Here is a 24,281-nt window from a genome sequence, read left to right as displayed (position 1 = left end):
TTCTCGGTGCGTGGCGGCGGGGGCGTCGCCGAACTGCTGGCGAACACGAATCGCTACGTTCCCGAGCGTGTTCAGGAGCAAGCAAGAGGCCGAAGCCGACGTCAGCTTGAGTTTCCCTTGGAAGGCGGAACTGATGCTGGGTGTTCATTGTTGGTTACCGGGAAGGCGTCGATTTTGTGAATGTTTCATCTCGCGTTGGCATATTTCATGTCGAAACTAGAGGTTTATTGCTCGATGTCGTGAGATGGTTTAGGCGGCGTGGTTGGTTTAAGGTGTCCAGAGTAGCGTGATTGTTTTTTGTGATACATTAGATGTGTGCATCAGGTTTCTCTTGAGCCTTTGTTGTACATTGTACGTGCCTGTTAGTCAATAAATTATCTCAATGGTTCGCTCCAGATCTGATCAAGGATAGAAGGTGGACGCTCCGTATCTACGTTACCAGTTGAGCGCATTAATACTTAATGTTCCAAACATGGTGTATGAAGAGACCTATGTGAGTTTGGATCCCGTGGCATGCCTGTACAATGCCAATAGAGTATGTTGCAGCTCACGCAATGCAAGCTGATAATCACATTCAGCAAGACAGGGCATATTCACGCTCCTTGTGAGCCCGTTGTCCGCCGTGAGGTCCGGGGAAGCGTCTCTGGGGGACTCAGCGTGCACCGGCCAGACTGAGCGGCTCGGCCTCGGGGAAGCGTCTCTGACCACGACAGGGGGACTCAGCGTGCACCGGCCAGACTGAGCGGCCTCGGGGAAGCGTCTCTGACCACGACAGGGGGACTCAGCGTGCACCGGCCAGACTGAGCGGCTCGGCCTCGGGGAAGCGTCTCCGACCACGACAGGGGGACTCAGCGTGCACCGGCCAGACTGAGCGGCTCGGCCCCGGGGAAGCGTCTCTGACCACGACAGGGGGACTCAGTGTGCAGCGGCCAGACTGAGCGGTTCGGCCTCGGGGAAGCGTCTCTGACCACGACAGGGGGACTCAGCGTGCACCGGCCAGACTGAGCGGCTCGGCCTCGGGGAAGCGTCTCTGACCACGACAGGGGGACTCAGCGTGCACCGGCCGCACCGAGCGGTTCGGCCCCGGGGAAGCGTCTCTGGGGGACTCGGTGTGCGCCGGCCAGACTGAGCGGTTCGGCCCCGGCGAAGCGTCTCTGACCACGACAGGGGGACTCAGTGTGCAGCGGCCGCACTGAGCGGCCCGGCAGCGTTTCACAGCATGACAGCGTCAATGTGCGCATTAGCAAGAGGACCACAAGGCGGCGGGCCGAGGGGTGAGACGTGCCTCTGGCCAGCGAAAGGCTAGTAAGGCTGGCGATTCAACAAGTCGCTGGACTTAACTGGGCCACATCTCGTATTATCACCCGGCGGGCACCCGAAGCGTTAAGATTGTGACTGGACACCGGACACCGAGCGCCGACATCAGGAGCTCTGTTAAGGAGGCTGGCGATATAGTGTATCCATTAGAGATCATATGCGCATAGAGAACATAAAACAACAGTTAATAACTACGCTTTGATGGACGAAACACCATTGAAGGAAGAAAAGCAGACCAAACATCTGAAATTTTACACAAGCCTAATTAGCTTCACGGATGCGGACCCACACCACACCATTGACACCGTTATGCTGCTTCAATGATCAGTTCGGCCAAACCGAAATCCTTACCCACACGGATGGCACCACCCGCAGGCCAAACCAACGACACCATTCGTGCACTACCCAGGATTTGTGTGGGATCTGACCACAGATAGCTGTACCACGCCGTGTGGCAACTCAGGCGGTGGTCATTGATCCCCAGCATATAATATCTCTGAGTGCGTCTACAGAACAAATTTGTTACGGCCACTGGAGCCGTGTAAGCATGCATCGCTGCAGGCATACGTGAGCATACGGGTCAAAACTGAGGAGGGGTGCAGGGGGTCATGGTCTTTCCTGAGGAGGGGTGCAGGGGGTCATGGTCTTTCCAACTGAGGAGGGGCGCAGGGGGTCATGGTCTTTCCTGAGGAGGGGTGCCGGGGGTCATGGTCTTTCCTGAGGAGAGGTGCAGGGGGTCATGGTCTTTCCTGAGGAGAGGTGCAGGGGGTCGTGGTTTTTCCTGAGGAGGGGTGCAGTGGGTTATGGTCTTTCCGACTGAGGAGGGGCGCAGGGGGTCATGGTCTTTCCTGAGGAGGGGTGCCGGGGGTCATGGTCTTTCCTGAGGAGAGGTGCAGGGGGTCATGGTCTTTCCTGAGGAGGGGTGCAGGGGGTCATGGTCTTTCCTGAGGAGGGGCGCAGGGGGTCATGGTCTTTCCTGAGGAGGGGTGCCGAGGGTCATGGTCTTTCCTGAGGAGGGGTGCAGGGGGTCATGGTCTTTCCTGAGGAGAGGTGTAGGGGGTCATGGTCTTTCCTGAGGAGGGGTGCAGGGGGTCATGGTCTTTTCTGAGGAGGGGTGCAGGGGGTCATGGTCTTTTCTGAGGAGGGGTGCAGGGGGTCATGGTCTTTCCTGAGGAGGGGTGCCGGGGGTCATGGTCCTTCCTGAGGAGGGGTGCAGGGGGTCATGGTCTTTCCTGAGGAGGGGTGCCGGGGGTCATGGTCTTTTCTGAGGAGGGGTGCAGGGGGTCATGGTCTTTCCAACTGAGGAGGGGTGCAGTGGGTCATGGTCTTTCCTGAGGAGGGGTACAGGGGGTCATGGTCTTTCCAACCTTCGTAAAATTTTAACATCAATGCTATGGTTATGCATATGACGAAACAAAACGGTTTTGGCCCTTGCCTTTCGGGGCACTGCTGCGCGCATGGCCGTCGGCTATAACACGTGAGCGCTCGTGGGGTGAAAATATTCAGGCAGCGTTCCTTAACCACGCCACAAACCTGTAGTCCATCAGCCCTGGCGTGGTGTGGCACATACCGCCATGACAGTCCTATGCGTGAAATTTGATCTTTCCTCGCGATACACCCCGAGAAGGTTTCCGTTTCACAGCAGGCACCCGCTTTTGATACAAATCTCTCACCTCATCCCGTGCGTGTCATTCATCCTCACGGTTATCCCCTCGAAAAAGCATGCACACACACACCCACACACATGTATTCCTAGAGGTGCCAGCGGCGACATCGCGGGTCGGACACGTAATAAACAGCGGCACGTCCGTCCGAACCGGCGCTCGCTTCGACAGGTCCGGGTGCGCAGGCCGGGCCCACAAACACATGACGCACCGGTCCGCTCTCGGCGGCGGCCGGGGCGCCCAGCCGGGTCCGGCTACACGTGCGGGTCGAACACGGTGTCCGGCCGCCGGTCGATGTAGTAGTACTTGCTGATCTTGCGCGCCTCCTTGCGGCGCTCGTTGATGATCCAGGTGGCCGGGCGCGGCCCGCGCACCTCCTTCGGTATGGCCAGCGGGTATTTGGGCTCCTCAGCGACGCCCTCAAACGGCGACACCTTGGCCAGGCGCTTCAGCAGCATCTGCTTGTGCAGGTCCTTCGGGTCGGCGTACTTGTCGAAGTAATGCACTACGCTCTCGCCCTTGGGGAACCAGCGCTGCCGCCGGATGTAGGGCGGCTTGAAGTCAAACTCGAACACCGGCTCCTTCCTCTGTAGCACGTTGTGGAAGAACTCGGTGACAGAGTAGTCCCAGTCACTCTGGAAGAACGCCAGACCAGCCGGCGTCAGCTGATCCTCGTGGCGCCGGTAGAACTGCTCCGTACTGAACTTTCGCCCGTCAAGGACGCCGCCTCCCGTTCCGGCCGACTCGGATTCTCTCGGTAGCACACCCTGCTGCTTATAGAGCACGAACACGATGCGGTGGTGGCCAGTGCCTCGGAATGGCAGCGGCTGCAGGTACTCGTACACCACATCGCCCCGCGACACGTCCGAGCCGGGGATGTTCTGCACCAGCCAGTGCACCAGCTCGGGGGCCTCGCCGCCCAGCGGGCCCTCCAGGTTAGTGCACACCAGCGTCCAGAGGCTGTGCTCGGGCGCCTCGAACGCCACGTCCGGCTGCCGGCTGGCCTCGGCCGGTTTGATGCTGTTGCCGACGTGCGCCACGGCGCACTCCTCCTCCCCGAGTGGGAACGATACGCGAAGCGGCAGCACCGGCGTGAAGAAGCCGACGCCGAACAGGTCGCCGAACACGCCGTAGTGCTCGGCCACGTTGCGCGCGTGCTCGGGCCCCAGCGCGTGCCGCCACTCGGCCTCCACCTGGTCGAGCGGCACGTACAGACAGCGCTCGCGCGCCGCCTGCTCCAGCGCCCGGTCCGCCTGGTTGCGCCGCACCGCCTCCACAAACTGGCGGCGGTTCGGCTCCGGCCGGTGACAGAAGCCGATGTTGACGGGCGCGGCGGCCGGCGAGCCGGCCGGGCCGCGCTGGCGCAGCGCCTCCAGCCGCTGCTCAAGCGTCAGCGCCTGGCCCGGCGGCCGGCCGCGTATCTTGAGCCGCGTGCGCACCAGCGGCCGCGCGATCAGCTGCACCTGCTGCGGCAGCCGCCACAGCGCCTGCGCCATGGCTCGGTACCGCGGGGAGCCCGGTCAGCGACCGCTCTCAAGGCAGCTTGTCACGAGCGGCGGCGGCCGACCTGCGGAGACAGCCATACCGGCGCACGGGTCAAACGGCGGCACAGCAGCCCACTGACGCCGTCCGCTCCAGGCCGGGGAGGACGCCCGGATAAATGCCAGCACAACAGCAAGTACCTTACACATTGGTGTATTTGTAATCAAATGTTATCGGTATCCAAATCAACGGGCCTAGGGCAATTTCCGAGGCAAAATGTTTTGCTTTCTGTGCATATATCCCAATCTTGATTTTTTAGAACGTTTAATCCGAACATTTTGAATGGAAGAATTTCTTGGATCGGAGCTCACACTAGGCACTGTTCGTTGTGCGAGTCCCGACCCCTACCATCTGATCACACAAATCCAGGCCAATGATAGAATTTGGTGGCAAAAGTTAAAGGTGGCACAAAGCCCGGCACGGTTCGTCCTGCTCTCTGACGTCACCTGACCCCTAATGAGGCCACTACCACCGGCTGCAGGTAATGTCTGTCAAAGGCAGATAGCGAGCGCCTAAGGAAACTCAAACCAAACCCGCCACAGGTGGGTAGGTCGGAAGGCAGGCGCTCTAACCAACTGAGCCATCAGGATGGAGGGACATGCCACTGAGCTGAGCAGACATAGACCAGACACAGATCACACCCTGAGCAGACAGTGGCCAGACACTGGGCAGATGCAGACCAGACACAGAACAGATGCCAAGCAGACACTGAGAAGACACAGACAAGACACAGACCAGACATAGACCAGACACAGACCAGGCAGACCAGACACCAAGCTATCAGGACAAAGGATGGACAGACATTGATGGCACATGTGAATGGGTACATTCTTAAAGACACACATTCCAATTTTCAGACACTGCCGACTGCAATGGGACAAGCTCTTTCGGATTAAATGCACAACTACACACCATTTAGCATGTAAACATGATCCTTTTATTACCAGATGCAACAAGTAGGACCAACAACAGCTATTTCATGTTTTCCTTGCAATGACACGAGCATAAGTGCCTTGCCATTAGTTCAAATGATGTGGATAGAATTGCTGCAATATTCAATGTACCACTGCTGACAGCTAGCCCCTGATACTACCCACATTAACTACTGAGATGGGGAAGTTGCAGAAGCATTGCAACATGAAGAAAGGACTCGCTGGTTAAATAAAACTTAAGACTGAATTGGAAGGGCATGCCATGGCTTCCCAAAAGTGCTTCTTAGAACCATAATGTTCTGGCTGTTTAAGTTATTGCTGTATATTGACCACTACACTTATGCCACCAAAAGTGTAAACTCAACTGTTTTTCCTTATATTTCAAGAATAATAGTGACATAGCTGTATGCAACATTGGCTTACTCCAGCCATGGATGCAATCCGGCATTTAGCACAGGCTTCACCAATATGAAAGTTCATGTAAGACCCATTTGAGGGAGCATTGCAAAAGGCAGCACAACAGTTCCACCCCCAGCTCCCCAAATAGGATTTTCCATCATAATTAGCCCACACTTTCACATAACAACCCTATTTCTGCCTCAATCAGTGCCATTTTGGACGGTCTGGAGGTCGTACACGTTTTCAGAACCCTCATTCAATGTACGTTGATCAATGCTGGATGTTGATTTGTAAAGAGGCATGGATAAACGTCCATTTAGACACCATGCATGAGCATGGAGGGGGCCCTCATATGCCATCAGGCAGTCCAGTGGATTCTAATAAATTATGGGGAGTGACCAACCTTTTTGAGTTTTGACCTGCCTTGGCTGCAACTTTGGTTGTAATTACATATTCCCTGCCCATAGGTAACAGAATTGTTTGAAATGCCCTCACCACCCTGAAGTTATATGCTAAGCAAGGTGCTGGTCTTGTTGATGACATCAAGCTTAAGCCTTCATCCACAGAGATTCTACTGAAATGCTACTATTTGAATATTGTGCTGAGGAATGCTATCCACATGCTGTATTACATCCACCAGGCAACTGATTATAAAGGAGTTTTGGTCAAAACCTACCAAATGGACATTTGGACTACAGATGATAAAATTGATGCCCATATTTTATAGCAAAAACATTTCACAACAGTAAATGAGGAGTCTCACTAAAATAAACAACATTAGAAGACCTGCTATTCCCTACTATCAGGGAACATTTCAGCTACAGAGAAATATGTCAGGACACCTGGCTTTGCAGTTCCAATAACACATCTTTAGAACAGCAGTATTTTTGGAGATGAGATTAGATTAAGGTGCTGCAAGATACATTTTAATCATGTATGCAAGGTATATAACATTTTTAGCTTCAAACAGAATAATGACAGCCTTTTTTCATATGAGTGTGTAAAAAAATTCATTAGTCATTGTTAAATGCAAGTAAAGAACAAAGTATCAGGGTGTGTTGTACTGCTACATCCCAGCTAAATATGCATTAATGAGAATGAAGAGGCATGCTAAAAGACCAGTTAAGAGTGTGTTTATATATTTTATATTCTAGGGAATAAAGTCCACCATTAAAGAACTGCTAGGCTTGACATACAAAATGCTCCACACAATTTTTTGCTTTATTTGTAATTCACTTTTCTGTAAGAAGCTGTTCCTCATACCATACCAATTCTGCAAAGCTTTTCACCTTAGGATAGACATCCTGGGAGGCATAGACCCATATCATACTGACATATAAATTTATGTCAGTGGCATGATGGCTTCAGCCAATCATAATGAAAATAAGTATCATGACTAGTACCACACTAATCTTAAAATTTACTATACACCAGTGGTAATGCTTCACCTGTAAGTATTTGTCAGAGTTGGAAAAACGTTTTGTTATCCTCATATCATACTCGTTGTCTCAAGACATCTTTGGAAGGCCTTACCCCTCCTAAATGTGCCAAATTACTCAACATTTTCATGATAAAGATGTCAAAAACACCCTAGACTTCCTACATAAATTAGGCTGCGTTCAAACCACATTGGCGTCACGCTATGGCACCGAAAGGAAAGCAGGCCCCACACCCTCGTTGCTCTGAAGTGCGGACGGGTGCAGAGCAACAGGTGCGCCATAAATGATTTTGCACATTGCACAGCCTAAAAGACAACTAAGTTTGCCTGGATTATCAGGGCAGCAATGTTTCGTGGCAAACAGCATACAAAACTAGAAATTTGCATATAAAAGACACCATAGATACACATCAAATGCATGAGGCCAATTTTCCTTACTGAAGCCTTCTTTAATCCAAATAAAAGGGATGGTATGGATATTCTGGAATGATAGCACCCCCCTGACGTGTTAGTATTCCGAGCCGTAAATGGTGCAGTGCAGACATTCGTGGTTTGCGGCGGCCCATGGGCCGCAAAAGTCAAAACGTAGAGCCGCAAAACATAGGCATTGATTAAATATGTTGGCTTGGTGACTGCAGCGTTATATTCAGTGTGGTGGTGTCCGTGTGTGCGCAAGTAGTTGGCCGCGATTATTGACTTCGAAGAAACGTTGTTTCTTTAGGGATAGCGCGCAGTGTCAGCCTCTGTCACCGTGGTCGGCACAGTTTCTGAGAGATATTCTATCAACAATTGACGATGGAAATGGATGTGAGTTCGATGGGTGATTGCACGATTGAATAGGCAAGCTTGGATCGTCCAATTCGGTGTCGATTTATTCGCATCACTACACTGGGGTGAAACATATGCTTAGCTGCAGTGGTACCAATCAGCATGTGCACATCAATGGTAATGGTTGTTGTCAGTGACAACCACTTTCTTCTTGTCCATGCACTGATCACATTTATACATTGTTAATGCAGCAGTGCTATCCATCAAGGGAATTGGTGAGATGGTTGTGTGTTGATGGATGTAGTGTGTCAAGGTACTTGAGTGGGTTGGGCATTTCCTCATCATTTGAGTATAGAATTAGGTATGGTTTGTGGGAATGTAAAGTGTAGGTACCTATTATGAATTTGTGGTGGCTATATGCTTTTATAGAAATATCTGCCAGCATCTAGTTTAATGGAACATTTGCAGATGCTCATGCTATAATCCTATCACTTTTTCAGAATAAACTGAAATTTGCAACCTTGCTACTTGTGATAATATGTATTGAGAAAATAACTGGTGAAGAACCAAAGAGGGAGCAGAAAAAACTGCAGATAGGCATCAAAAAAAGGATAGAAGATTGTGCAACCAAGTCTAGAAGAGGAGACCTTCTGCATATGCATTACACAGTATGGCCAATGCTGTTTGTCATATCTTTTCAATTGAATGTTGATGGATGGTACAGATGCAGGCATATTTTCACATAGTGTGGCATGTGAAATGACAGCTGGCTTTAATGTATGTGTTGTATGTAATGTATAGATGCATATATAGTATATGAGGATTGTCACCCCTGGCATTGGGATGGATTGCCGTCACTTAACATTTGTGTGATGTAAGTTAGGAATTTACATTCCTTCTCGCATGACATGTGGTTTTGTAAATATAACTTTATAATTAATGTGTGTATTTGTGTGTACATGTAGGAACCAAGTTACAGTGTTCTCAATCCTGTGTCTTGTTCTTGTCAGCCTCATGTCCTGAGATAAAAGTTCTGACCCAGGAACTTTTGTTGGGGTGCTTTAAATCATTTGTAAACATGGTGTGTAAACAGGCGGTCGGCCGACAGTGTCCGGGCCGTTGGTCTGCCTGTTGTCCAGCTGGCAGTGTCCGGGCCGTGGGTCCACCTGTTGTCCGACTGGCGGGTGCGGGACACCAGGACGTGTGGACGGTCGGCCGGCGGGTGGTGTCCGGGCCGTGGGTCCAGCCTGTTGTCCGGACTGGTGGGTGTGGGACACCAGGACGTGTGGACGGTCGGCCGGCGGGCTGGTGTCCGGGCCGTTGATCCGCTTGTTCGTCCGTCGGTCGGTAACCGAGCGCCGGGTACCGCCGCAGGGCACACTGGAGGACGGCACCGAGTTCGACAGCAGCGTACCCCGCGGCCAGCCGCTGACCTTCACACTCGGTTCGGGCCAGGTCATCAAGGGCTGGGACCAGGGACTTATCGGGTCAGTCTGTGTATCCGGCTGGGCGGCGCTGAAGGTCACTGGCCTCGGCACAGACGCGTATCTGGCGCTGGCCAACTGAATTGGCGAAGAGTGGACGCGCGTTACCCTGGCATTTTGTTATAACCTGCTGTAATGGAGAAACTCGCTGAGGAATGCAGAACTAGTTTCGATGGGCTCTTCACTTGTTCCCAATGGGTAAAAATAATGACGAACAACGATAGCCACTGATATTGGTTTTATCTGCACATATGTTTCCCGAGAGTGTCTTGGAAATTGCCACGTCGATTTAGCTGACGTGAACAAATAGGAATCATAGGCTGCCAAGATCACACGCGCGTAGTTTCCTGACGTGCCGTCCGTGCCGACCGGCGTCTTTGTTCGGGGGCTCGCCCCTCGCTGACTTCCGGAATCCGGCGCATCACCTGCTGCTGTGGTCGCTGCCGGCAGCATGTGCGAGGGTGAGCGGCGCAAGCTGGTGATCCCGCCGGACCTGGGCTACGGCAGCAGCGGCGCGCCGCCCAAGATCCCTGGCGGCGCTACGCTCATCTTCGAGGTCGACCTGGTCAAGATCGAGCGCAAGGACGAGCTGTGACCAGATGGCGCCACCGGCGGGCGTCGGCGCGCGCTCTGACGGACCGGCGCCACTGACTGACCAGGGGACTGACGGATTGGTGGACCAGTGGATGAACTTAACGACGAACTGGCAGACCGGTGGACCAGTGGACTAGTGGATAGGTGGACAAATGGAACCGGGGGACGGACAGGTGGACAGATGGATCCAGGGCGACGGACAGGTGGACGGTGGACAGGTGGACCAGAGGGGTGGTGGACCGATAGGTTAAGGGATGTCGGCGGACGGGTGGATGGTGGACAAGTGGACCAGAGGGGTGGTGGACTGATGGATCAAGGGAGATCGGCGGACTGGTGGGCGGAGCGAACGGCAGACTGATGCACCGGCGACCAGGGGACAGAGACGTCAGCTGACATGGAGATCGATAAATGCACGGGCCGCGTCACTCATCATTTGGGCACGATCGGCTGCTTTGCCGGGGGAGGCCTGGCCATTGAGATTTTTTGTGCTTTTTGGGGGAAGACTTTGAGTGTTGATTCTGTGGGTCAGTCGGGTTATGTTTCCGACGTTTGTCCGGTTGTGCTCACTAATACATTGCTAGATGGGTCAAATTTGTGTGTGGATCGTATGTTTGAGCATATGGTTGCTACAAACACAGCTGGTGAATGTTTGACATGCGCACGCACTGCACGAATGTCACGTCATGTTTTTGATTAACTAGTATCAGTTGAAGCGTGAGATAAGCTAATCTGGCCGATCAAGTAGTTTTTTGTAAAAATATCTCTTTATTCATAACAGGAAGACATGCACGTCCAATTGCTGCCGACTCCAAGCAGCGCAGCACGACCTATTTCGCGGAAGCGGTTGTAACAACGGACTGAGTAGAGGTCGGGGAGATGAGCGGCCATCCACCTTGGGTGGAGACATGAACAAGGTACAGAGAACACTAATGTAGTGGCTCTCTCGGTGACGACGTCCCTTTGTATGTGCTATCTTCTGTACATCACGCACGCTCCTGGCGAGCCATTGGTGCGCATGCGCACTGAGCTGCCCGGCAAACACACACACCGGCACCGTTTGATTTGAACCCTCTGACATTCGGGCCGGGCGTTGCTGTGCTCTCGCCGCCAGTCACCGCCCAATCACTCCGCCGGCTTTGTAAGTACGCACGCCGTCACTATGATCACACATAGGCCCAGCGGTCGGGCTCCGGCAGCGGTCGTGTCGGCGCCGTCACACCCGCCCTCTGCTGAGACAGACACACGCCGTGTGTACCTCAGGCCGCGGCCGTCCGCCAGGCTGGCAAGACAACGGGAACCCGCGCTCGGCCGGTCCGAGAGCCTCTCGCGTTCAGTCCGACTCGGCGGCGTCGCGAATGTGCTCGGCTTCATCTCGCGTCCCCACTTTCAACCTCGGTTTCGACTCTGTTCCGCCAGGTGAAGCCAGCGCGCATTCGGTGCCGGCAGCTGGCTGTCGTCCGCAGCTCGTGGCGGGCTCTGAGGAGCAGAACAGCACCAGTTAGTCGGCTTCGGGGCGTGCCGGCACCGTAGAGTCTGTCGCATGTTGTTCGCCAGTGCCAGTGCGTCCTGCTGAATGTCATACCATCGTAAGGACACATCGTAAGGACACATCGTAAGGACACATCGTAGGGACACATCGGGCCGTGCCAGACCTTGCGACACTGGGGTCCGCCGGGAACACGGAATCAGCCGAACTAGGATCCGCCGGCGATACGGAAGCTGTTGCGCCGGGGGTACGGAAGCTGTCCCATACGGCACAACGGGAGCCCAGAACAATCATGGGATCAGATTGTGGTCTAGTCTATTCATTTAGTATATATGGGCGCTGCATGACCTACAGCAGTCGATGCGCCCTAAAACCCCAAATCATCATCATCATCATATTCATTTAGTATGAAACAGGAGGGTGACGTGGAGCAGCAAACACCCTAAGAATGCAAAGTGGATGCATTTCAATTAACTTGGACGGATATTGAATTGGCTACGGCGAGTGGGGGGGGGGGGGGAGGGGGAAAGCCATCGCGCCAGCCGACAGCAGCAGCTCGGTAACTGGCTGGTGTGAGAGGGAGAAGCAGTCACCACGTGATGCCGGCGGCGGCACCTCGGTGACTGGCTGGTGTGAGAGGGAGAAGCAGTCACCACGTGGTGCCGGCGGCGGCAGCTCGGTAACTGGCTGGTGTGAGAGGGAGAAGCAGTCACCACGTGGTGCCGGCGGCGGCACCTCGGCAACTGGCCGGGCTGAGAGAGAGAAGCGGTCTTCACATGACGGCGGCAGCGGCTGCCTGGCAGTTGGCGGAGCGCCAGCAGTGCTCAACGCCGCGCGGACACGCCTCGGCAGGGCGGCGCTGGCCGGCCGCTGCCGGGAACTGTAACGTCTCGGGAGAAAGTGGCGCCGGCAGCGCCGCTCAACGGGCCATCAGCCAGCGCCACGTGACGGAGTTTCGTCGCAGCGTGACCGGGCACTTCACACCGGCGAGTCGCGTGACTTGCAGCCGTAATATGCAAGCAAATTCGCTCGTCTCCCAGTCGCCTTCTACCCGCGTGACTCTGGTCGTATTCGGTTAAGCTGTTCACACGGTCCGCTATGAAATCGGACCACGTATGTCCAGAGAGGCGAAAGTCGTCCGGTCAACAAAAGAAAGGTACCAACGTGCTCTACGTCTGTTCTTCACTACCTGAATGCCATTTTAACGTGGATAAAAGAAGCCCAGCAAAAACTTAGTGATCGCTTTGCTTGGACCAGTTTGATGGCGACATCGTTTTACGGCGGGTGCGCGCTGAAGAAGGGCGCCCACCTATGTGATTGATAAGAGAACGGATCCCCGCCGCCGGAGTCCTCTTCTTCCGATGCCCATAATATAAGTATGCCGTGAGCTCATCGGTATCTCGAGGCAATCGCGGACCGGTTCTTCGTTTCACCTCATAAACCGCCAGAGAACTGAAAGTGAAATTAGTTGGCACGGACGGCCAGCGTACCTTCTGGACAGGAAAGCGAGTTCATCTGGCACTGGGCCAGTGAATGCGATCTCCGACTAGCCCCATGACCAGCTCAGACTGCTCTCGCCAAACGGGACAGTAAAACGGCCGCACGATTGTCGCGGACAGCGACAGCGCAGGAATGGCCACACTACCGGGTCACGGGTCGGCTGTCAGGCTTAGTGATCCCAGTCAGGCTTAGCCAGGAAAGTGAACTCCGTAACCACACCTCGACCGGTCGGAGGAGGGGGAAGGGGGGCATCAATTTCTGTACATGATTAGGGACGAGCCGAGGGCCCAACGGCCTACCCTCTCCCAAATTTGTGCTTCTGAACAGATCTATGCACTTTATTTCGATGAACGGCACTTTTGATTGATACCCCATATTTTTAAGTTCTATAACCTCGATTTGAGCAGCATAATAGCAGCAATATCAGCCAACAAATTCTACCCAAAAAGATGTGAGTGAAATTCAACTTTCTTCCACATTTTTATAATATTCTAGCCAAAACATAACAGGGGGGCGTGGAGGGCAGTGAAGGCGGCAACTCGGCATGGGAGGGGGGGGGGGGCTAGGCTATCACAAAAGAATGCAAATCGATGCCCCAGCGTGGCCTTATCTGTTGATATCCATTGTTAACAAGCGTCATGCCGTTTAAATAGAATATCCTTCTTCTTATCCATAAACTTGCGTTAGCTCAGGGGAATCGCGGCTGAGCGAAGGTACTTAATTGTTGCCATGTGGCCAAACCCTCACCGGTGGCCTTCGGGGAAGGGAGAAGGGGGGTCGGTGGCGACCGGTCAAGGTAGCCCACATAGTCGGACGCGAAAGCTCTTCCATGCAAAAGCTGCATTCAAGAGGCTGTAAAAGCTGTTTTCTGGGAACAAAGATACCGCAGCGACCGTGCAGAGATGACAGCCAGCGGTCGAACGAGCGCAAGAGTGTCCAGGTGTTCACCACAGGGTGGGGCGGTTAACGTTCGTGATTGTAAGGAGAAAAACAGTTGCGGAATAACGATGGGAGTTCGCTGCTGTCGGACCAGACTTGAGGTATCTATAAAATGCACACTGATGGCCGTTTCGAAGCTCGCTTACTTATCGATCCCATCTCCAGGGAAGTGATCTCGCCAACAAAGCGGACGCTGAAGTTTTCTATCGGTTTCCTTCCCGCACGGTTACGAGCGATTTCGACAAAAACTCACCGGACGGGGCTCAGTGGTAGGACGGCGGTCCGTAGCTGGTGCTTGGACACTTGGTGACCGTGTGGTACTCGGGCTGGGTGTGCGTGGCGTACACGGTGTGGTACTGGTGCTTGGTGGCGTACTCCGTCACGTACATGTGCTGCGGCTTCTTCACCGTTTTCTGCGGGTCCAGAGCGGTTCGTTAGCGCGCGTCTGGGGACAGGGTGGCGCGCGGCTCTGACGCACGGGCTCGGGTCGATGTAGGAAGCTGTAGGTCAGAGCACACGTTCGCGGGTCTCACATTTAAGTTGAAAAACATTGGATGTGGCCGAAGGTAATGCATGGAGCTCAGCGTATCGCAAATTCCTTCGCGGTGCAAGCGGCAAGCAGGGCTCACTGTGTCTGTCTGCGCGATGCCATGGTCTGCACCCGTTCCAATGGACATTAGCGGCGGCCGGTTCGATTTCTTCGGGTTCGAGACGTGGTCCGCCAGAGACACGCCAGCAAACACACCGCGGCGTGATGATAAAAGCCATGATCCCGAGTACCCCAGACCGGAAGCTCGTGTCTTCCTCCGATGCATTTGCAGCGATTTTTGGACACCATCCCGCCTCCCCAACGGGCGACCGGCCATTCACTAGACTGCACAGGAGAGGCTTACCGAGCGTACCCATGCGAAACGAATGTTTTGCTCAAGACGTCCAGCACATGTCTGACTCCTGGGCAGAATGAGCTCAGAACGAATATTTTGTGGCTATTGATCTTTATTTAGTACTCACGTATACGGTTTCGTAGTAGGGCTCCTGCACCTTCTTGGTGTGGTACTTGGTCTCGTACTCTGTCACCGTTTCTGTGTAGTACTCGGGCTTCTTGACATACTGGGTCACAATGTCGGTGTAGTAGTTGGTCTTGGTGGCGTACTTGGTGATGTGCTTGGTGACGGTGTGGTGGTCCATGTAGTTATGCGTGTGCCACACATACTCGGTGTTGGTGTAGTCGGGGTGTTTGGCCACCAGCGCCTTGGTCTTGTACACCACTTGCGTCTCGGTGATGAGCTTGTATGGCAGCGTCTTGATAATCTCCTTCCACTCGGTGACTGTGGTGGGCCAGTAGAGCGTATCCGTCACGTACTTGTACATCGTGTACGGAATCACCTGGTGCTTGGTGGCCCAGTGCGTCTTGTATTGCGTCATCTTCCCCCAGGTCGTCTTGAAGTGAGTTTTGGGGTAGCACAACGGCTTCTCCACGGGTGGCGGTCCGTAGCTGGGGGCCGGAGCTCCGTAGCTGGGCGCTGGAGCTCCGTAGCTGGGGGCCGGAGCTCCGTAGCTCGGCGCTGGAGCTCCGTAGCTCGGCGCTGGAGCTCCATAGCTGGGTGCCAGCGGCGGCGGCCCGTAGGAAGGGCGCAGGGAGTATCCGGCGCGCTGTCGCCGGCCGCGCCCTCGCCGGGCCTCAGCCTCGGCCTTCGGAGCCGGCTCCGGGTCGCCGTGGGTCACCCAGACGGCCAGCAGAGCCAGGAGCAGAGCGTGTCGCAGCATCCTGTGGCGGCAAGAGGCGTCCACATCAGGCGGTAGCACAGCGCATAGATATTGTATTTATTTTACATCTCATTTTAGGCGGCTTACAGTCGTTCACGGATGGGTCTTTTGTGAGAGCTCGTTGCCAGTTAGATTGTCATGAGAGCCGCGCCTCGACCCGTCACTGGTTATCATGGGAACCCCGCCTCGACCCGTCACTGGTTATCATGGGAACCCCGCCTCGACCCGTCACTGGTTATCATGGGAGCCCCGCCTCGACCCGTCACTGGTTATCATGGGAACTCCGCCTCGACCCGTCACTGGTTATCATGGGAACCCCGCCTCGACCCGTCACTGGTTTCCCGTTGGTGCAGCATTGCAGGCCGGCCGGGCCTCATCGGAGACCTGACGGGTTAAGTGGCTCAGGTGGCGGCAGCAGCGATGCCGGATGCTTGCGTCAGCGGTGTGCCGGGCCCCCGCGAACGGTGAATGTAAGTCGCAGCGAAGCCCGCTGTTGCGTATCGCCCGCTTGGCCTGCCTAGTTCGGGACAATAATTATCTGGGCCCCGGTGGCCTCCGGGCGAGTCATACGGACGCGCGCCATCGCGAATTCGCGTCAGCAGCGACGGCCGCAGGTCGGGGCCTATTACGGGCTGCACAGGCCATAACGGGGCGGGGCTGATTTCTCTGGCGGTCGGTGACGCCGCCGGAGCCGCCGACTGAGGACCGGGTGGCGCAGCCCTGCCCGTCTACCGCCGGTGAAAGTCCTCTGACTGCACAGGGAGCAAGCAGGGCACACGGGCATTGGCACCGACACGCGCTGGTACAGTCCCTTCTGCCGGGCGGGATGTTGCAAACTCCTAACACGGCGCCACAGGTACTTGGAATATGTCATCACTGCACGTTGCTTATTCAGCGGCATGCATTATGCATCAATGTATTGTCTATGAAAAATTAAAGGAAATAGCAGCAATATCCGGTTTGTTTTGTATCGTGAGTGATAAGTGTGCAGTCGTGATACTATCACATTCGTTGTTAGCTGTCATTTTAGCTTGGCGTAGAGCATCGGAAGCCCGTGCCAGTGCGTCGCAAGGTCCGCATCCTGGAAACCGCACGGCATCGGCTCATCTTTTAGGAGTCGTTTGGTCAGCGACCAAGAAAACAGGTCAAAGCGGGACGCTCGTGACCAGTGTTCCGGCATCGCGGAGCCGCGTAAATATTCCGGAAGCAACTGTCCTCTGAACGGGAATCACGCTTATGGGGAAGTGAGGCAAGAGCCCTACTTACAGAGAGTGGGGCAGAAATCTTGCAACAGACCGCGTCCAGCGAAGACCGACTGCATAGTTATTCCCACTGGCACTTCCGCATGTGTGAAATGATTCGTCTCACCCGAGAAAATTCATTATCCATTTTCCCTAGAGCAAGCTGAAACTCTGATCCGAGGCAAAGGTTTTATGAGTCCAAAAATTCCGAGCAATTTTCCGTTTAACCCAAGTTAACACAAAAATTAGGCAGGAGTTATTACAGCGTAAAGACACGATCTATAGCAAGGGAAAGACAAAAGACACAAACCAAAGCAAAGAATTCATGACAATAGGCAAAAACTTTTGGTATGCTCCACTCAAAGGATTTTTCGATTCGCCGGTCACTTACGACAACCAGAATAAGGGAGAACTGAGCTGATGAGAACGTCGAACGAAACCCAACCCAGTAGCGGATCCAGAATTTCGTCAATGGCGGGGGGGGGGAGGGGAGAGAGACACGCAACATTACATGATGTCCAGGAGTTTGGGGTCCCTTAAAAAAAGCGCTCGTATTCAGACCATTAAATTTGAAGATTCTGATGCAAGTTTTTTATTAAGCGGCAATCCGGGGTAAGTATGGACATTATGGAGCGGGTCCACTGTTTCCAGATCATGGTGAATTGCATCATTTTGAGGGTGAGAATTTCGGAGAATATGTGACAAAATGAGCTATAGTTAGCGTCTTAATACCGTCCAATCAAGCAAGGCATTTGATTCCAAGGGCATTTACGGCTAGTCCATGTGATCAGCTGATAGCTGATGAATGACGCATAGTTTTTACTTTGACCGTAATGAAAGAGAACAATTCTGGCATTTCATTGGCAAAACATTCTGGCATTCAAATTGTATGAAGAACGTGATGCAAAAGTCCAATAAGTGTCACAGACTCAGTAACTAAAGGAAATGATATATGTGACGTCGAAGGCGCGTAAAGCAAAGTTCGGCAATTGCGCGCAGAAATTCTTTGTAGCATACCCGACCGCTGCTCTGAGGCAAAGGCGCCAAGGGGAATCCTCACGATTTCAATCTCGGACTGGTGCACATGACTGATTTAGCCAGGCCCGTACATACGATTAGGCGAAACGCCCTGGTGCTCGCAAGCACATGTGGGACTTTCGGCAGCAGAGTAAGATCCTTCTGATTTCATCTGAAGAACTCGCGACCAACGTGGAGGGCCCCAGAGCGATCAAGAGTGCCTCGGCTGATTCATGTTGACGTCGCGTCAACACTATAGGCCATTTGATAAAATGAGAAACCCAAGGCCAATAGGGTCGGCACCTGGGCGATCAATGGTGCCGCGGCAGGTCAACGAAGAGGCTTCTGTCAACAGAGTGGTGTCCTCAGAGCAAGCGAGAAGAGCCCAAGACCGGTGTAGTGGGCCCCTGAACGGTCAGGAGTGTCTGCCAGGTTATCATATAGGGCCCCGGCCAGAGCCGACAGGGCTCTCCGAGCCAATGGGAAGAACCCAAACTAGTGCACATTAGTTAATATCATTGAGCGGTGGAGAGTGCCTTGACAGATGAATCTAAAGGACAGCGGACAACAGCGTAGAGTCCTCTGAGCAAGAAACCTCCCGCGACCACGGGTGCCCAGGTAGGTCAGAAGCAATGGCCACGGCAAGAGTGAAGGGTCCTCTGTAAATGAGATGAAATGGAAAGTGTCCTAACTCAATGTAAAGGGCCCTAAGCATTAAGTGCCTCGGTGCGTTGACTTATATGGGTCCCGACAGCAGCGCAGGGTCCTCCGAGCGGATGCAAAGAATTCGAGAGCAACGTAGTAGAAGGCTCCTTGGTGACCTGATTAACCCGGAAATTGAACATATAGGGCCCTGGCAACAGGACAGGGCCCCTATGCAGCGTAATGATCATAAAAAATCCCCAATCACCACCCTCTCAATGAGCGAAGACTTACTTTGTCTGCTCGCGGGCGCTTTACCATCGCATATGGCTGTTCGTGGTCACCTAGAGGCCCGAATACATCCAATCTTGCTGTGTTGTATATTTTTTTATAAAAAAATACGTCCGTTTGGTTAGTTGTGGGCACCAATGGAGCCAGTGGGACCCGTTCGGAGCGCAAGAGAGAGGGGCGGGTGTCATGATCGCATGGTCCCCCCGAATCCGACATTGACCCGACCCCATGCGGTTTGAAAGAAGAAGATGATGGGGCGATTCCTTCTGCGCCGTGGTTTCCCGCCAGTCAACTGAGCAGCAGTGACCAGTACTAAAGCAGTACCTGGGGTGAGGGTTACTGGTTGGCATACCCTTATCACGAATCGAGCACGGCAAACGGCATAAGGAACAGAAAAAGTCTACCTGGATGCTCCCCTTAAACAAATTTGTACTTTTCCATGATACTTGGGAGTTTCATTGCGCAATTGAAAGCGCCAATGTAATGCTAAATGTAATGAACTGCGTTTCTGATGCGATTATAAAAATGTTACGAAGTGTATGGCGAACCTTTTTTTCATGACAAAAAAGAACGTACGCAAACGTCATGCATACATGGTGCATTCTTTATCATGGCACTGAGCGAGCTCACTCCTTCCAGTTTTTGCAACGGAATTGAGCTTTTACTGTTTTTTGTATGTAAAGATAACACGACCGCCAACAAACAGTTAAGGTATTTAACGGTGCGATAAGCTTTGCGGAACTAGATAACATTATCGAGACCTACATATGCTTTTCTCACATCGGTAGTCGGTGCCAGCACGGATGCGGTGTTGCAACGTCCGCCGCCATTAGCAATCAGTCCTTTCACGTGACCCTGTTGTAGAATCGGTGGTCTGCCATCGTGAACATCGCATGCCGTGTTTTTGTTGTGGCATGATAGTTGTGCTGAGTTGCAAGACAGATAACCCAAGATAGAGACTTGAGACACCTACATAAGATAGGAGACCCGGACAGCGAGATGTCACAGCTTGACTGACCAGCGAGGTACCTGAATCACACACCCTGCACCCCGCCTGCGTCGGCCGGGTCCCGCACGAGGCGGCCCGTGTACCGTTCAGGCGGAGCAGAGGGCGCCTCGCCGATGCGCCGTGTACCAGTGACGTCACCCTCGGTGAAACTGCGCTGATAACACCGGCTCACCACACACCCCCGGGTTGGGACGTCACCGTACGCCGCCGGGTCACATATGTGACTTCGCCGGTTACTGCCGACCGGCGCCGCATCTCCCATTGGCAAAGTAGCTCGGTTGCTCCTATGCCGTAAGGGCCTGCAAGCGACTATCCTCCAAGGTGCAGGAACTGTTGTGACGCACTTACCTCTTACGTCATAGATTGAAACTTGTGGATGGTGTTTGGTAATGGGGAACGCGGTCCATGGGCCCACCGCCCGGGTACAGGGGCGCGGTGCCTCGGGCCGGCCGAAGGAAAGAGGGTCGGCCGCCACGGTGTGACGGCTGGGAAGGGGGGGGAGCACTGAACGTCACACTGGTGGCGGAGCTTGCGGAAGGCCTGGGGGAGGGGGGTCGGTATCAACCCCATCTGTTCGTATACAGCGCTGTTGAATCAGCCGATGATACATGCTATTCTCGCAGGAACGGCGTGTAGCAGGCTGGGACTTCAATTTACGTTAAGTTTAATGGTCAGTAAAACATGAAAGGCAGGCCGTCGTAAATAGCATCACATAATCGGCTCGGATTCAACAAGAGTTTACCAAACCGGTCAGTAAAATTGGTAATACAACTGATAACATCGCAGAATGATGTGCCATGACGGGACGGGAGGCGTGTCACACTGGCACGGCGGAGAGTGCTGTGAATTAGTCAGATGACCGAACTGGCAATACTGCCGAAGACAACATGCCCAACACCAATGGTCGCAAGGCTGACTGTTTACGACGGAGGCCCTTCACAGGCAGCGTTTGCACCGTGAACTTAAGGACAGCACCTAGATTATTAGGCAACGCGGAATTATGGATTCTCGGGCCTGCTTAAGTCACAAGAAGTGTGTTAGGTCCAAATGGCCCCCTGACCACCCAGAGCATATCGTCATCCTTGAGCTCTAGACGGGCTGATTCACGTGACACCGAGAGCACCCGTTCCGCAGACGTGCATGCAGCTCGCTCTTGCGCCGTGGGCTATCCTGCCTTTTGCCAGAAACTAGCAGCGCGATCTGCGTGGTTTGAAGCCTGTAATAAGTTTGGCATTTCGTCAGCTGGCCGTGCCTGTTAGACAACCTGGACATTTTCAGTTTTAACGCGCCGTTTGCGTCACTCTTGGCTCCTGTGCCATGCGGTGTTCAGTTTGAAATGTGCACACTTTTTGCATGTCTACACATGCTTTAAATGACCGAGAACGAAAATCCATTCATCTCATTTGCGTTTGGCCTTTTGTTCGTCACCCACTGATGCACCAAACTTGGATTGTTGGCAGTATGCCAGAAGAACTGTGCATAAAATCGCCTGCTGGGCTGGCATTCCACATTTCTTGCTGTGGTCGCTTTAACGTCCCGTTATTTCAGCTCAGAGCTAACATCTGTCTTAGCTACATGTTGGCCACGCTGGAGACTGCAAGCAATAACCGGCCAGGTAGCTGAATAGGCTCCTCTTTCACCGTCCACAGATTTTACTTAAACAGTCCTGCCGTTCGTTTTTTGACGCGAGCGGATTGTTATTTTTGGAAAAGATGGGTCGACTTAGATCCATTTCCAGAGCCGTTTAACCGCAGATGGCTCTTGTGTGATACCGCACATGCCGCATCTAAACATCCGTCCCGAGAATCTCTTTATGATTTTATCAGCGAAACGGTCACCAGGCTGACTTTGTTCGCATGGCAGATGCCCCTACAGGCAGCGACATTTGTTCTAGCCTAAAATAGCACCTGCAGAACCCAAAGTTCGTTTTTGGATGACGGCTTAGGAGACCTTTGCCCAGTTCTGGACGGGCACCAAGTGCACCGGAGCAACACGCGGGAGCTAGCGACAAGAGTGTGGGGTCGCTCAGCCGGCCAACTAACGGTGCATATGCGGGATGACTCGGAACAAATGCCACCTGTGTGAAGAGTGAAACTCTGGCGCAGTCAGCCAGGTGTAGATGGGCGAGTACTGGGCCGCATCGTGAACCCCTTCACCGCGGGCACGACAGGACGGGCGGGCATGGGACGCTCCATGGGCTTCACTCACTGAACCCGTCACTGAGGTCATGGCGGGCATCTGACAGTCAGGGACTGCCGCTCACTGAGCCCATCAGCACGCCGGGCGGACATCCGACGCTTGAAGGTCACCAACTACTGAACCAGTCCCTAATGCCTTGGCAGACATTTGACGTTCAGAGACCGTCAGTCGCTGAAGCCGCCGTTATTGGCATGGCAAACATATGACGCTCACACGCTTGCCACTCACTGAACTCATCCGCACCGCCACGGCGAACACTTAAAGCTCAGAGACTGTCACTTTCTCAGCCCGTCATGCAGCGACAGCAATTGCCAGCACGGGGTGAGCAAAGAGAACAAGAACACGCTAACTGATCCTCGTGGACCAGACTTTTCTAACCTCAGCAAGCACCTCGCGGCAATGCTGCTATCATTTTTTTTTAGAGGTTCTGAAAATTGGACATGACATAAGACAGCAGTTGGTACTGTGAGATCAAGTGGAAGAATTCGAGCAAACTGGAATACCATGTCCTCACGTTGCCGCAATCTAGGAAAGCACAAGTTAAATGTGAATGTATGAGAATTTCGTGGTAGGGGGAGGGGGGGGGGGGCTGGGCTAAGCAGAACACATCCCACGATTATAGCGGCATTGTCGTGTTGTGCCACGCTGACCTATCTCACCAAAGGCAGCGTAACAATCGGCATGGGCACGGCTGCAGGGTATAGATAAATGAATAAAATGAAGATGGCCTTAACAGCTTCATGCGTCGACAAGCAACCGACCTATTGGTAGACGGAATTAGACTGTCGGTGAGACAGGAACTGTTAATAGACGCGAAAAGCGGCTGTGAGGCGCGTCTGACACTCACCTACAATGTGGACGGAGGTCTGATCAGAGGACACTAGAGCGCTCGCAGAGCGACTGTGGACCGTGTCTGGCACTCACCTGTGTGAGCCGAGGCTGGATCAGAGGACACCAGAGTACTCACAGAGTGACTGTGGAGTGCGTCTGACACTCACCTGTGTGAGCCGAGGCTGGATCAGAGGACACCAGAGTACTCACAGAGTGACTGTGGAGCGCGTTTGACACTCACCTGCTGTATGAGGCGAGGTCGGATCAGGGGATACCAGAGCACTCACTCGACAGCGGACGCCACGTGCTCGGGCAGCGAACGCACAGCGTCGAATCAGTCTCAGCGCTCTCGCCGCTTTCCTTTATAGAAGGCGCGCGCAGGCGGAATGGAGCGAAACCGCTCTCGCCTCGCCGTGTGTGAGGCGCTGGTGCCGGCAGGCCCTGCAGACACCGCCAACGACTTATTGGTCAGCGGCGCCGACCGCGCCGACATGCGAACATTGGGTCAGAGCCTCGTCACCGAGATCGACGGCACCCCAAGGCCGTCGACTGTCCCGACTGTTGAGACACGGCACCGCTGACGGGGCGCCAGCTCGTGACACGCACTACCCTTTCAGCGCCGTGGGAATTAATTCGGGCTGTCAGAATCCTGCAATGTCATGCGCGTCGCATGGCCTGTATTGCTTACGCTTGCCCGTCGCCCAGTGAAATGGTTGCGATGCTTCGCGACCCAAATGTCCAGGGCCAACGCGTGACAACTCGAGCTTCGTTTCTCTGCGCGTCGCGGTCGTGGGCGATTGGGCCAATGACTTATCAGGTCTGGTGATATAGATGCTGGTCAGGTTTTGGTAATCAGAAGGCGGTCCTCCCAGTCTCCAGATACGGTACGAGTGAGAGCGTGGCGCCGTCGGCGGTCCCCACCGTAGAGCCCTAACGGCGGTGCAGTCCGCCCAGTCTCCAGATGCGGTACGAGTGAGAGCGTGGCGCCATCGGCAGTCCCCACCGTAGAGCCCTAAGGGCGGTGCAGTCCGCCCAGTCTCCAGATGCGGTGTGGGGAGGTGCGGTGAGAGGGCGGCGCCGGCGGCGGTCCCCACCGTCGAGCCCTAACAGCGGTGCAGTCTTCCCAGTCTCCAGATGCGGTGTGGGGAAGTGCGGTGAGAGGGTGGTGCCATCGGCGGTCCCCACCGTAGAGCCCTAACGGCGGTGCAGTCCGCCCAGTCT

At 54.0% G+C, this 24,281-nt stretch overlaps 3 protein-coding genes across 3 annotated transcripts; 1 reads left to right on the top strand and 2 right to left on the bottom strand.

The window, feature by feature from the left end:
• Positions 1 to 3,045: 3,045 nt before the first annotated feature.
• On the bottom strand, positions 3,046 to 4,324 carry mRpL38 (mitochondrial ribosomal protein L38; the record flags this gene model as incomplete). Its single annotated transcript, XM_037217258.1, has 1 exon — positions 3,046 to 4,324. A coding segment is annotated over one exon (1,089 nt), but the record flags the coding sequence as incomplete, so codon positions are not given.
• A 3,514-nt stretch (positions 4,325 to 7,838) lies between these two features.
• Positions 7,839 to 10,721, top strand: LOC119093159 (peptidyl-prolyl cis-trans isomerase FKBP2). The gene is made up of 4 exons (XM_037216067.1): positions 7,839 to 8,099; positions 8,561 to 8,728; positions 9,435 to 9,547; positions 9,995 to 10,721. The coding sequence occupies exons 1-4, from the start codon at positions 8,088 to 8,090 to the stop codon at positions 10,137 to 10,139; spliced, it is 438 nt and encodes a 145-aa protein (XP_037071962.1). The 5' UTR covers positions 7,839 to 8,087; the 3' UTR covers positions 10,140 to 10,721.
• Positions 10,722 to 10,889: 168 nt separating this feature from the next.
• On the bottom strand, positions 10,890 to 23,383 carry LOC119093762 (adhesive plaque matrix protein). The gene is made up of 4 exons (XM_037216770.1): positions 23,302 to 23,383; positions 15,075 to 15,831; positions 14,317 to 14,476; positions 10,890 to 11,614 (listed from the first exon to the last, which is right to left on the bottom strand). The coding sequence occupies exons 2-3, from the start codon at positions 15,828 to 15,830 to the stop codon at positions 14,327 to 14,329; spliced, it is 906 nt and encodes a 301-aa protein (XP_037072665.1). The 5' UTR covers position 15,831; positions 23,302 to 23,383; the 3' UTR covers positions 10,890 to 11,614; positions 14,317 to 14,326.
• Between the last annotated feature and the right edge of the window lie 898 nt (positions 23,384 to 24,281).

The sequence above is a fragment of the Pollicipes pollicipes genome, unplaced genomic scaffold (assembly GCF_011947565.3).
Source record: "Pollicipes pollicipes isolate AB1234 unplaced genomic scaffold, Ppol_2.1 Scaffold_4002;HRSCAF=4701_pilon_pilon_pilon, whole genome shotgun sequence".
NCBI classification, from domain to species: Eukaryota; Metazoa; Arthropoda; class Thecostraca; order Pollicipedomorpha; family Pollicipedidae; genus Pollicipes; species Pollicipes pollicipes.
This window is presented reverse-complemented; position numbering and strand designations above follow the sequence as displayed.

What these genes read in the sequence shown, in the direction of transcription:
- LOC119093159 (XM_037216067.1), top strand. An exon ending in TTCTGCATATGCATTACACA is followed by an intron (nt 8,729 to 9,434) that starts GTATGGCCAATG and finishes GTACCGCCGCAG; the next exon opens with GGCACACTGGAGGACGGCAC. An exon ending in TGGGACCAGGGACTTATCGG is followed by an intron (nt 9,548 to 9,994) that starts GTCAGTCTGTGT and finishes CGCTGCCGGCAG; the next exon opens with CATGTGCGAGGGTGAGCGGC.
- LOC119093762 (XM_037216770.1), bottom strand. Translation starts at nt 15,830, where the DNA reads ATGCTGCGACACGCTCTGCTCCTGGCTCTGCTGGCCGTCTGGGTGACC. An exon ending in CCTACTACGAAACCGTATAC is followed by an intron (nt 14,477 to 15,074) that starts GTGAGTACTAAA and finishes CTGGACCCGCAG; the next exon opens with AAAACGGTGAAGAAGCCGCA.